The sequence below is a fragment of the Puma concolor genome, chromosome E3, assembly GCF_028749965.1.
Source record: "Puma concolor isolate L17-30 chromosome E3, mPumCon1.1.hap2, whole genome shotgun sequence".
Classification (NCBI taxonomy): Eukaryota; Metazoa; Chordata; class Mammalia; order Carnivora; family Felidae; genus Puma; species Puma concolor.
The window spans coordinates 22,859,544-22,872,535 of NC_141682.1; the positions used below are offsets into that span (position 1 = coordinate 22,859,544).

Here is a 12,992-nt window from a genome sequence, read left to right on the forward strand (position 1 = left end):
CAACTTGCCCGCCAAACGGCTTTTCCTTCTCGTGCATTAGATTCATTCAGAGGCAAGATCATGCAGCCTTCCATTCTGCGATATGTCTTATTAAAAGGCTTTACAATTCTGGTTCATTGATGGTCTGCCTTTCTCCCCAGCTCCCCCAATGTTCAGGGCTGAAAAAGACTTTTTTCTTGTCCCTTTAAAAGTTTCCTTGTTCGAGGGCACCCGGGTGGCTCAGTCGGGTGGGCGTCCGACTCTGGATTTTGGCTCAGGTCATAATCTTGCAGTTTGTGGGACTGAGCCCCACGTCGGGCTCTGTGCTGTTGGCATGGAGCCTGTTTGGTATTCTTTCTCTTCCTCTCTCTGTCTGCCCTTTCCCTGCTTGCATGCTCGCTCTCTCTCTCTCTCTCTCTCAAAATAAATAAATAAACACTCAAAAATAATAAAAGTTTCCTTGTTCGTTTCAATGGGAATTGGGCAGGGGTGTCAAATGACTCGACTTAAATCACTGTTTGAACCAGAAGTCCCACTATGGCACCTCGATTGCCGTCATTCTGGGTATTACGTACAGCAACAGTGCTGCCCCTTTGGACTGCAGAGGAGTCCTCGGAAAGTAGCGTGATCTGGCAACTGAGGCTCGAGCAACTCAGGATGTTCCTCTGCTGATTGATGGCCGCCAGGTCGGCTTTCTGGAAAGGTCTACATAGTTAATGATAATTGGAAAGCATGAGTGGGAGAAAGCTGTGAAAGTACTTTGTTTCTTTTCAAAGTAAAGATGAGATGCCTGAGGGAAGGAGTACTCAGTTGTTACTATTTGTGTGTGTATCATTGAATCACGTTCCTGGATTTGTGACAAACGTGTTTCAGTAAGGCTGTCAAGCTCAGAAATGATCATTTTAGGAACTGAAGGTTCAGCTTCTCTACAGCGGTCTTTTGTTATTTATTTATTTATTTATTTTTTAAATTTATTTTAAGTAGGCTCCATGCCCAATGTGGGGCTCAAACTCATGACCCCCAGATCTAGAGTTGCACATTCTACCGACTGAGCCAGCGAGGCGCCTCTAGAGCAGTCTTCTCTCCAAGGGGGTGGCCTGTGGGTCTCGGCCATGGAATTCTGGGAGGAAAGGGCCTCTTAAAGAAGCAGGATCGTGTTCCAGACCTGCTTTTGAACAGAGGTGAGGCCTGGAAACTGGCATTTTAAATCCGCACACTCCCCACCCTCGGTGATTCTATACACGCCCAGGTCTGGGAGCCACTGGTCTTGAGGCTTTGTTCTTGTTTGGGGTTGCTATTCTTTGCAGACTTTTGTTTGCTGGCTTTTTTCTTTGGTTTTGCTCAAGGAGCCCTCTGATTGGTGGAATTTCCACATTGGTGGAATTTCTCCCCATGTTATCATTCATTTCTTCCTGTTTTATTTATTTTTTATTTTTTTATTTTAGAGAGAGAGAGCGTGCATACACAAGCGGGGAATGGGGTGAGACAGGGGCCGAGGGAGATGGAGAGAACCCCAAGCAGGCGCCACCCTCCACACAGAGCCCGACGTGGGGTTTGATCCCACGACCCTGGATCATGACCTGAGCTGAAGTCAAGAGTTGAACGCTCGACTGACCGAGCCACCCAGGCGTCTGTCCCTAGCTGTTTTGTTTTAAACTCTGGGATAATAATTGTTACATTTCACGAGTTCCTTTGCATTTCTGGATTTCTGACTCTGAGCTTTTCATTTTTTCCCACAGAGCTGAGAAAACAGAAGTCCTCAGTGAAGATCTGTTACAGGTAACAAAATAAAATCTTCTTAAAGTGCTTTGCTTAAAGAGGAAAACAAAACAAAGCCTCATCGGCGAGAACTGAAGCAGATCTGTGTACGAACGTCTGTATGTATGATCTGAGACACGATGAGACTGATCGGCATGGTCCCGAGCAGGAAAGAAAAGCAGTTGGGTTGCACGGTGATAAAAAGGGGATCTGGAACTTCGGTGTCATGTTGTGAAGTTCAGATGGGGCTGTCCTGCTTTCAACTGCCAGGTGTCGGGGTGGGGTGGGGGAGGTGCTGGCTGGCCTGGCTGGTCCACTGGCACTGCAGCCTGGTCACGGGTCCTGGGCAGGCTGCGGGCCTGTCGCTCGCTGCTATGACGGTGTCCTTGATGGGACAGGCCCTGCCAGCAACAGCCTAGAGTTTCCACTTCTTTCCTCTCATGCTATCATCCTCCACTTCTGGGCTGAGTTGGCTCCTGAAGGACTTAGAGTCTCAGTGACGGTGACCAGACCTGTCAGAACCACCCTGAGGCCCTGAGGTGGCCTGTTACCAGCCTGGACTTTTCTGCCCTGCAGGAGGGATATTTCCTGCAGGGACCTCGGCCGGGGCCACTGCACTTCGTCTCTCACAGGCTTCCCTAACTTTGGGGCTGGGGGTTTCTTCCAGAAGGCCTGGGACCCTTTGTGCACATCCCTTCACTCGCCCTCAACCCCGTTCCGTCTCCGCCCACCTCACAGCACGCCGGGAAAGACAGAACCCTTCTGCACTGAGGTTTCTCTTAAGCCTCCTTGCTTGTGTCCTTGCTTCTCATTCCATGACCTTCGGCAGGTCTTTTCACCTGAGCCCCTGAAGACCAGCAGTCTGCTCCCGGGTGACTTTCTGTCTCTTCCCACAGAGAGGAGCTGGCATAGCTTAGAAAAATGGTGCCATGCCAGCCCATGTCAGAACGTCCTTCTAAATTATGACAGCCACCTGCAGGTAGAAGATTCTGAGAGCACGTTTTTTTTTTTGTTGTTGTTCTTTTTAAGGACCAGAAGTTTTTATTAAGAGTAGGAGGGTTTTTTTTTAAGGAATTATTAGATAATCATATTCTTCTTTTTTTATTTTTCTTTTTAATGTTTATTTTATTTTTGAGAGAGAGAGAGAGAGGGAGAGAGAGAATGTGAGCAGGGGAGGGGCAGAGAGAGAGGGAGACACAGAATCTGAAGCAGGCTCCAGGCTCTGAGCTGCCAGCACACAGCCCAATATGGGGCTTGAACTCCTGAACCGTGAATTCATGAGCTGAGCCAAAACTGGACACTTAACCAACTGAGCCACCCAGGAGCCCTGACAATCTTATTCTTAGTAATATTTGCTCATTGGCTTTGATCGTATATTCCAGCTTCACTTTCAGACTTTCAGAAATGTTGCTTGGGCTCGATAACCTTTAACTAGACTAGGTTTTCACATCAGTGTTCTCTCTCCCACATCCCACGTTAGTAATAAATATGCACAACCTCCTTGAACCCTTGAAGCCCCAGGCCTTGCAGGCAGTTTGAGGACTGCAGAATTCCCACAGGAGGCAGGTGGCAACTGTTTGCTCCTGTCCCTTTCTTAGAACATCCACGGGGGCCTCAAGAGTTTGCCAGTTTCAAGGAACGCCTTGTTTCATCATGCAGATGCTTACCCCCCCACCCCACCCCCACCCCACCCCCATCTGCCATCATTGCCACAGGTGTTTCCCCCTTCTTTGACTGTAAAGAAGAGAGTCCTGTTTGAAAGTGTGGAGGCTGGTGCCTGCCTACCCAGGTCTTTCCCTGACTGGCTCTGTGGCCTCAGGGGATTACTTAACTTCCTGTGCCTCAGTTTCCACTTCTCTAAAATGAGGATAATGGCGGTATCCACTCCATCAGATCATTAGCAGGAATTAACAGGTTAAACGGGAGAACACTAGGGATGGATCCCGGGCCATAGACATTTTATTTTTTGTTTCTGGTGTGAGATTTCCCTTCACTTAGTCTGTGTGCTCCCTGTTTGATCTGTGAGAGCAGTCAAATGGCTCTATTTTGCCTCTTATTTTTTGCTCATAAGTTTGTTGTGCTTGTGTGGAGTTTCCCTGGGAGGCTGTGAATCCCAGGAGGATGAGAACTACAGCTTATTTACTGTTGTTTTTCTGATACCTTGCACAGGGACTTAATACATGTACTTGACCTTTCAGCAAATATTAAATGAACACCTTGCATTCGTGTTCCAGACAGTGTTTCGGGTACCTGGGATAAATCCGTGCGCAGAACAGACCAAGGTCCTGTCCCCCAGTGGACTTTGTAATTTTCTAGTGGAAATTAGAATCAAAGCCAAATGGAGTTTTGTGGGGTTTTGTTTTTGTTTGATTTTGCCTGTTTTTTGTGGTCAGTAAAGAAGTGCATATTAGTTTTCCAGTGTGTTACAATGTGGTCATTATAAGATGAAGGGTCAGTGATGTGGCCTCTGCTCCTTACATAAGTGTGCCTGCTTGATCAGGGCCCTGGTAGTCGGGCCTTGGCTCTGAAGAAAAGCTGTGGGGCGGGGGCGGGGGGGGGGGAGAGCGTGGTGCGGACCTTCAGGAGAGAAGCATAGAACCATGTCATTGGGTAAAATGTTGTGGGGTAAAAATGCATTCTGCTTTGAATTTGTTGATTTTTCTTTAAAATAGAAAGCATCCCTGAGGGCCTGCACTCATTCTTAATGAGTCATCAGAATACACATTTTTGGCATTCCTTCCTGTGAAAAGCAGCTCTCTTTGCCATAAACAGCCATATCCCAGCAATAATATTTTGGGAAACTAAATCTTGATGCGTGGGTCCCTAAGTCAGTGTTTCTTGCAGTCCATTGTGCTTTAGGGGTTTAGTTAAAACCAAAGCAAAAACAAAGACAAAAACCCACCCTAACCCCAATAAAGAATAATTTTGAAAACAACTGACTTTGAATGGAAACTGTGGAGCCTTGATTTGGACTCTTCTGTCTGATGTCCCGTGTGTGGAAGGCTCTGCCACTATCCACAGGGGATGGCTTCTGACAGTCCCGTGGTTTTTCCACTTGGCTGTGGGTCTGGGCCTGAGGTGTTCATCTGCGGTTCTGCAGGTTGGCGCCGGGCCTTTGCAGGGAGCGCCTAGCCTGACTGCCGTCACCCTTCCTGATAGGAGTTGTGGCCGTGACCGCGCCCCCTCCCTGCACACACACTTAGCCTTTAGGAGATCTAAACCCCTCGGTGTAGGAGAGGTCGGCGGTTCTGAACCAGGGGCCGTTTCGCCCACTGGGAGGATATTCATCAGTGTGTGGAGACACTTCTGGTTGTCACAACTCGGAATGGGGTGCACCTGGCATCTAGTGGGTAGAGGCCAGAGAGATGAGGCTAAACGTACCATATGCACAGAGCAGCCCCCCTCGCCCTCCAACACACACACCCAGAATTATCTGGCCTCAAATGTCAGTAGAAAGAAACCCTGCTCTAGGGGAATGGAGACCATGGGCATCTACACCAAGAGCTAAAAAGGTAGACCCCCGCGTGCTGCTTCTACCTACATGCCAATGCCACGTAGGAAGAGATGTGTCCTGAAGCCTTGCTGATGGCTCGTTTGTCTCATTTGTCAGATCGAGCGGCGCCTGGACACGGTTCGGTCAATATGCCACCACTCCCACAAGCGCCTGGCAGCATGCTTCCAGGGCCACGGCCCCGACGTGGAGAAGAGATACGTGAGTATCGGATGTGACATGGGGCCACGGCTGTTGGGTCTTTCTTGTGTCTCCGTGAGGCTCTTCACCCTTCGCTCGCTTGGTTTTTCCCAAGCAGCGTCAGCACATTTGCCTGCAGATTTGTACCTCGTACTGCCATTTACTCTCCCGACACCTGCCAGACCAGAACGTTTTTTTGTGCTTCAGACGTGGCTGTGCTGAAGGCACTGCTCACACTGCATTTTCCCCAGGTGCTTTTAAAGACTCGATAAGCCATTTGTCATTGATAAGAGAATAGAGTTGTCTGTTAGGAATGCTTTGATGGCAAAAAGCTGAAAGCCTGTCTTAAATGGACTTAGAAAATGATGCAATTTATTGGTCTTCTAACTGAAAAGTGCAGAAGCTGGGATGGACTTGAGGAGAGGCCTGGGCTAGCAGGTCAGTGGTGTAAGCAAAATGTCACTCTTTTTCCTTCTGCCCCCTCTGCCTTCCTCAGTGTCTGCGTTGCCCCTAAATGGGCACCTCCCACGGCTGTGGGTTGGCTACCAGCAGCTTCCACTGGCTACCTGCTTCCTTGTGCATGTCCAGCAGAAGTAGAAAGCACGCTTTCCAGCGGGTTTCTTTAAGGGAGTGAGAGAACTTCTTTTTCCAAGTCCTTGGCAGGTAGAAATGGCCTTCCATTGCATTGGTCTGTATTGAGTCATATTCCCCATTCCTGAACATTCCCATTCCACCCTGGCTACCTTGGGTAGGGGTGAGGTTGGGAGGAGGCGGGATGTGCTGGTTGGCTTAAGCTACTCAGGGCCTGCCCTTAGAGCGTGGGCTGTGGAGCTGCCTCTGTAGCTCACAGGCTTTATTTAGACTGGGGTGGACCCGAAGGAGAAGTCAGGACACTGTCCTAAAAGGGAGAGGGATGGCCTCGAGGAGAACCACCGAACATCTGCTCCAGGATACATTTGTCTGAAGCATCCGGGTCCTCTTGTGCCACCAGCAGAGCACAGCCACTCTCCGTCGCCAGGCAGCTCCATCCTTGGGTTTACAGGTTCCTAGCTTACGAGCACATGCTAGCCCTCGGAAGCCCTTACAGCATTACGGTGGTAGCTGCAGTGGCATACAGGGAAGCTATGATTTGCCGTGGTGTGTTGTGGGACACCTGATGTCGCAAGAGGAAGAACCGGTACGCGGGTGACCTGTGTCACCCTTTTCTCAGATTTCCTACACACATCTGAGAAGGACGTCCCAACGCCAGGATATTCCTCTCTCGTGCAATACTTGGTTTGCTGCAGTAACAGGTATCAGAGGGCGGACGTTTGCCCACACCTACGACTCCAGGAATGCTTGCTGCACGTCCTGTCCAGCAGAACCGGACCCAAGCCACCGGTCCTGTCCCCACGGCTCCTTCTTGTTCTCTCGCTGTGGCTTCTGTTCTGCCTCCCCTTTCCACATTGTTTCCTAAGGCTCTGTCCTCCTCCTCGTTGCTCCCGTCACATTCCTTGGGCCACCTCTTCTGTCCTCGTGGCTTCTGACTGGTGTGTTGATGCCAGGGACGTCTCAAGCATTTCAACCAAGCAAAACACTTCCTTCCCTAGATGTCTGTTTTGGCACGCGTCACTAGTTCTTCATTGCGTGGACTCTTGAGTTCCACCCACCCTGTTGTGCAAGCTGGAAACTGTCGGCTTACCTTATGTTCCCTTTTATTGTATCCTCACCCTCCCATGGCTGCTTGATTAGCAAGGCCTGTGATTCTCTGTGACTGTCTTTGGAATTCCTCACCCCCGCCTTATCTCTGCCACCTTTGCCTGAAAGCAAAACCTGAGCCCTTTCACAAAGGCGATGATCGCAAAACCTGGATGGTGCAGTCACCTCCTGAGCTTTGTTTCCTGCCTTTGATTTCCTTCTCGTCCAGCCTGGCTCCAGCCTGATCACCAGAATTGTTTTTCTGAAATACAGATAGATACGGACATCCTCCTGCCGAGAAAACATCGTAGCTTAGCGGTTCTCAACAGGGGCCAGGATTACACTCCTGGGGATACTTGGAAATACATAGAGACATTTTGCGTTGCCATAGGGACCGGGGGACACTCCTGGCATGTAGAGGGTGGGGACCGAGATGCTGAACATTCTGCAGTGCCTAGGGGCATAGTTCCACACCGGAAGTGGCCCCTAACACCAGTGGTGCCTCTTTTGAGGGGCGCTGGCTGGCTTCCATTGCCAGGATTGAAAGTCTGAGCTCTTCATTAGCACGAGGAACCTTTCATAATCCCATCCTGTTTCCTTTCCCCTTATCCAGTCCCATTGTCTCCCACTTCCGCCTGCCATACGTCTCTGTCCTTCACATTGTTGTGTCCTGTCCATTCCTTTGACTGCCTTTTAAGCAGGTGTTTATGAAACACCTACTGTGTACAAGTGCTGGAGATAATAAAATGAACAAGATGTGGCCTCCGCCTTAAAGGTGCTCACGGCCTGGCAGGGGGAGATACACACACACAGATGCATGATCCTAAAATGACATGCCGAACAAAGTGTGCACAGGGTATTACAGGAGGACTGAGAATAGGCATCACAGGAGGAGAGACGTAGTCAGGGGAGGCTTCCCAGAGGAGGTGGTAGCCCAGCCATAAACGAGGGCAGTGAGTGGCAAGTGACCGGCATATTCTAGGCAGCAGGATGCAAAGGTCATTTCTAAAGCCTGATGCCTTGGGCTTCCTTTTCCAACCTCGAACAAAAAGTGCCAAAGACAGGCCTCTGAGGCTGTCTACACTGTGCATGTGGGAGAGAGTAGACACCATGGAAACGATAGGAGATGGGTGACCACGGCGGTCAATATTGTGGAAGAAATGACAACAGTCTCTAGCACTCTAGAATACACAGGAGGAGCCTCCCAAAGGTCCCATGAGAGACCCCCCACGCATGTGAGGAGGCAAGAATCGTGTAGGATCTGGAGCGGCTACCTTTTGGGCAGTGGGCATGCATTTCGTAAATTATGGCTTTAGATCTTTTTAAATGAATCCCTGGTGATTTAAAAAAAAAAAAAAAAGCTGTTCATGCCTAGGAAGTGCTTAGCCGTGTTTGTGGAGGAGTATGTTGTTGGTGGATAGCATCCTCATCGAAGAGCATGGGGTTAAATAAGCGGGATGTCCTTATTTATGTACATCAAGATGCAGGACTGTTGTGGCTTGGGGTCAGGGCATGGAAACCACAAGGCTATTTATAGCCGGGAACTTGAATGATTTTGTCAAAGTAGACTCTGCTCTTTATGATTTTGGTTCCGAGCTCCAGAGTTGCACAAAGTGTATTTCTCCAGATTATTGCACTTATCCTAGATTTAATTTCCCTTATAAAGGCAGCATGACTAACATGTATGAATTATCCTCATTATGACAAGGCACATTGCCCGTTTTCTCCTATCTTCCTGATCTGAAAGTGCAGAAGCTGGCAATGTCCCCTTGTGGGGCAGGGGATGCCTGATATTTACTTACGTGAAAATAACTTGGGAGGATGAGAGGTGGGTAAATAGAATTGTTATTTATTTTTATTTTAAAGTGTATTTTTGAGATTGAGAGAGAGAGCGAGAGCATGAGTCGGGGAGGGGCAGAGAGAGAGGGAGACACAGAATCTGAAGCAGGCTCCAGGCTCCGAGCTATCAGCACAGAGCCCGACGCGGGGCTCAAACTCATGAACTGTGAGAACATGACCTGAGCTGAAGTCGGACACTTAAACGACTGAGCCACCCAGGTGCCCCAGTTGTTGTTTATTTTTAAATTTCAATATACTGTTTTAAGTAGGCTGCATATTTACATGGTCAAAATCCAGAAGATACAGAAGAACATAAAGTGAGATCTCTCACCACCCTGTCCCCAAGGCACCCTGCTGCCCTCTCCAGAGTGACCAGCATTAGTAGCTTCTTGTATAGCTTTCAAGAGATATTCTCTACAATACAAGCAAATACGGTGTAAGTGTATCACATGGAGCCCTTTAAAGCGGGAAAGGCAGGTGATATGCTAGAGGTCAAGGCACAACAATGCCACAGCAAGGTGGACCTTGTGTCTTTGACATAACAGCCCTTTCTACTGGGGAGGCAAAATCATGGGGAGCATTGCCACATTGGATGCATTTTGAAAAAATGTTTATTCATTTTTGAGAAGGGGAAGGGAGGTGCAGAGATGGAGGGGGAACAAAGGATCCAAAGCAGGCTCTGTGCGGACAGCAGAGAGACCGATACAGGGATCGAACTCATGAGCCACAGGATCGTGACTTGAGCCAAAGTTGGACGCTTAACCGACTGAGCCACCAGGCGCCCTGAATGCATATTTTTGTTTGCACGTTATGTGCTATAACCAACCCACTCGTACTTGACAGGCCCTTTCTACCCTTATGAGATGAGCCATCAAGCAGTGGTGGAAAGAAACTGAACTGGGGCTCAGGCCCATGGCACAAAGGTCTGGCTCTGCTGCCCCTCACTGGGGTGCCCAGCCAGCCCACCTGACCACCCTGGGCTTCAGGTCCCTTGATTGTACAATTAGAACATAAATCAGATGATCCTTATGGTCATTTCCAGCTGCAAAACAAATCTCTGATAGGAAAATCGCTTTGTGATTAAATACCTTAAAAAATTTTCAGGGGCGCCTGGGTGGCTCAGTCGGTTGAGCATCCGACTTCGGCTCAGGTCATGATCTCACAGTCTGTGAGTTCGAGCCCCACGTCGGGCTCTGTGCTGACGGCTCAGAGCCTGGATCCTGCTTCCGATTTTCTGTCTCCCTCTCTCTCTGCCCCTTCCCTGCTCATGCTCCATCTCTCTCTGTCTCAAAAATAAAAATAAAAACATTAAGAAAAAAAAATTTTTCAGATATTTAGCCAGACGTTTTTAGATATTAACTAGAGCTGGGCCCTTATGATTACAGCTAGGTTAAGAGCCTGTTTAAGAATGAGTATTCTAGCAAAAGTTCTTGAAATTGAGCATTTTCTTGCATTTATGTGTTATGATAATCAGAGAGTAAGATCTGTGTCTTATGTTCCCAGGGCTTCAGACACAGTATGTACTTGATTAGTTAATAAGAACAGTTAACAGCTACCCCAACAATAATACTAGCAGCCAACACCTACTAAGTACGTAGCACATGCTAGGTACTTGACGTTGAAGATCTCCTTAGATGGGCAGACAGCCCTAGGACACCCTTGCTGTTACCATGCCTCGGTATCATCCAGGTGTGAGGACGTGGACATAGAGGTTAAGTCACACAGTGCACATGTTTGAGACTGGATCTTGAACCCAGACAGTCTACCTCTTACCTGTGCAGTGTGCCTGGAGGACAAATCACCGAATGATGATCTGCGGCTGGTCATTGAGAACGGGTATCAGTAATAATGAAAACAACATATTGTCTTCTGCCTTCCAGAAAAAACTCCCTCTGACCGCTCTTGCTCAGAACATGCAAGAAGCATCGACTCAGCTGGAAGACTCCCTGCTGGGGTAAGAGTGGGCTGCTTTCAGAGAGCGAGCCCGCTAACCTGCGCGTCAGCGGGAGCGGGTGGGCGGGTGCTGTGCACGGCAGGCATCTGCGTGACAGAGGGGCCGTGAGCGTGACGGTGTGGCTCATGCTCCAGGAGGAGAATGGCGCAGTCTCCATGGGAAGAAGTGGGGTCTGGGCCCCCGGGATGGCAGGCAGTCTTCCCTTTAGCAGGAGCAACGCTGGCTTCCAATGATTGAAAGGGCCACTAGCGAAAGTGATTGATAGGGTCATTCTTTATTCCCCTGAGCCTCGGTATAAAGAACATGTCCCTTCCCTGAGCAGTCCCGTCCAGTCCTTAAGAGCCACCTCCTTTGAGGGTGGCCACCGTAATATCAATGGTGGTTGTCTCAAAATCTTGTGTTTTCTGAATTATTTGGATTTTTTTTTTTTTTGCAGTAGGCATGTGTTCTATAAATAATTTTTAAAAATCTAATCATGAAGTTGTTTTTACTATAAGAGGGAAGGTTAACCCTTCCTTCCACCTGCTTCTACATGAGGATGGGGGCCTTTGAGCCAATCTGCTGTCTCTGCTATACCGCTCACTGTGCTTCCCAGCTGCCCTGGGCTTTGGACTCCACAGCCCCCTTTCCAGGGACCTGTTATACTCCATGCCCTACAACGCTACCTGTGTTCTTTTTTATTTTGCAGTTTATTTATTTATTTTGATGGGGGGAGGGGCAGAGAGAGAGAGTGAGAAAATCCCAAGTGTGTTCCACACTATCAGTGTAGAGCCCAACAGGGCTCGAACTCAGGAACCGTGCAGTCATGACCTGAGCCAAAACCAAGAGTCAGATGCTTAACTGACTGAGCCACCCAGGCACCCCGTAACTTTGTCCTTTCCAGGATGATAGTTTCCCCCCACTCTTCACCCTTCCTCCGTCCTGTCCATGCTCCCATATTTGGGAGTGATGGTCCTGGGAAGAGGGTGGCTGGTGTGTGCATGCTGGCACTCCTGGTCCTCCCGGCTGATGGAGGGAGTCCTTGCTCTGCACTAGCACTGCTCTACGTGTTTTCCATGTACTCACTCGTTCAGTCCTCAAGACAACCTACATTCTACCTCCCATTGAAGAAATTGACAAACAGAGAGGGTGAGTCAGTTGCCCAAGACCCCACAGCTGGTGAATAGCAAAGCCCGTATTCAAACCCAGGCAGCGTGGTATCGGAGATCGTGTTCTTAATGACAGCACCATGGCCACCTCATGCCAGCGCCACACACGTTGGTCATTTTAAAAGGATCCCGTGGGGATCTCGAGGGGCAGGGCGAGAAGGAGAAGGGTAGGAGGAGAGAGGGAAGGACAGTGTCAGAGCAGCCGTTTCATTCGCACGCGTCCTCGGTGTGACGTCAACTGCGTGCTCCCAGGAAAACAAAAGCAAACATGGTTTTCATGCAACATGTCCCTTGAGCTTAGCCCACCATCCCCAGTAGAAAACCAGCACTTGCATTAACTCCGGAGCAAACCCTGCGTCGGCTGGCCACACTGACAGACATAAAACAGCACATAACGAACTTTACATAAGGTTCTAAAGAATTCCAGGGTTATTTGGAGAACATTTGGTCTTCCCCTGAAGCTAATCCTAGACTCATCACCTCACTGTTCACACACATCCCACACATGTACTCACAAAGTGTATCTGAGAGTGCCTTTTTCATGTTAGAGCACAAACCCGTGGGCTTGCATTTTAGGCGATGCCCCAGACTTACCACGTTTTTAAGGTTCTACCGTGTAGCACCCTAAGGTGTCCCCATCGTGTAGAGAGCTGGCCGAGTATGGTAATCGGGCACCTGGTTTAATGAGCGGATGCTTGTTGTGGGGGTATCTTGTGTTTTTAAAGGAAGATTCTGGAGACGTGTGGCAATGCTGAGAACCAGCTGGCTCTAGAACTTTCTCAGCACGAGGTCTTTGTTGAGGGAGAGATTGTGGATCCTCTCTGCAGCATCGCAGAGGTGAGTGCTTCTGCCAGGCCGCATAGAAGAGCCAAGACCGGTGTGGGCTGCGTGGTGAATGGTTCGCTTGGGTCTGCAAGTTTCACGACAATCGGTGACTTTGACATAT

The 12,992-nt window shown here is 49.1% G+C and overlaps 1 protein-coding gene across 5 annotated transcripts in view; it reads left to right on the top strand.

The window, feature by feature from the left end:
- Positions 1–12,992, top strand: part of ARHGAP17 (Rho GTPase activating protein 17) — an 89,270-nt gene that overhangs the window by 32,982 nt on the left and 43,296 nt on the right. For all 5 annotated transcript variants that reach the window (XR_015245634.1, XM_086692668.1, XM_086692669.1 and 2 more), the window contains exons 2-5: positions 1,719–1,758; positions 5,348–5,449; positions 10,825–10,898; positions 12,772–12,883. Coding sequence is in view for 4 of the 5 variants with exons in the window: in XM_086692668.1 (XP_086548794.1) it covers positions 1,719–1,758; positions 5,348–5,449; positions 10,825–10,898; positions 12,772–12,883 (328 nt within the window). In the remaining variant the exon portion in view is untranslated. The remainder of the gene's footprint in view (positions 1–1,718; positions 1,759–5,347; positions 5,450–10,824; positions 10,899–12,771; positions 12,884–12,992) is intronic.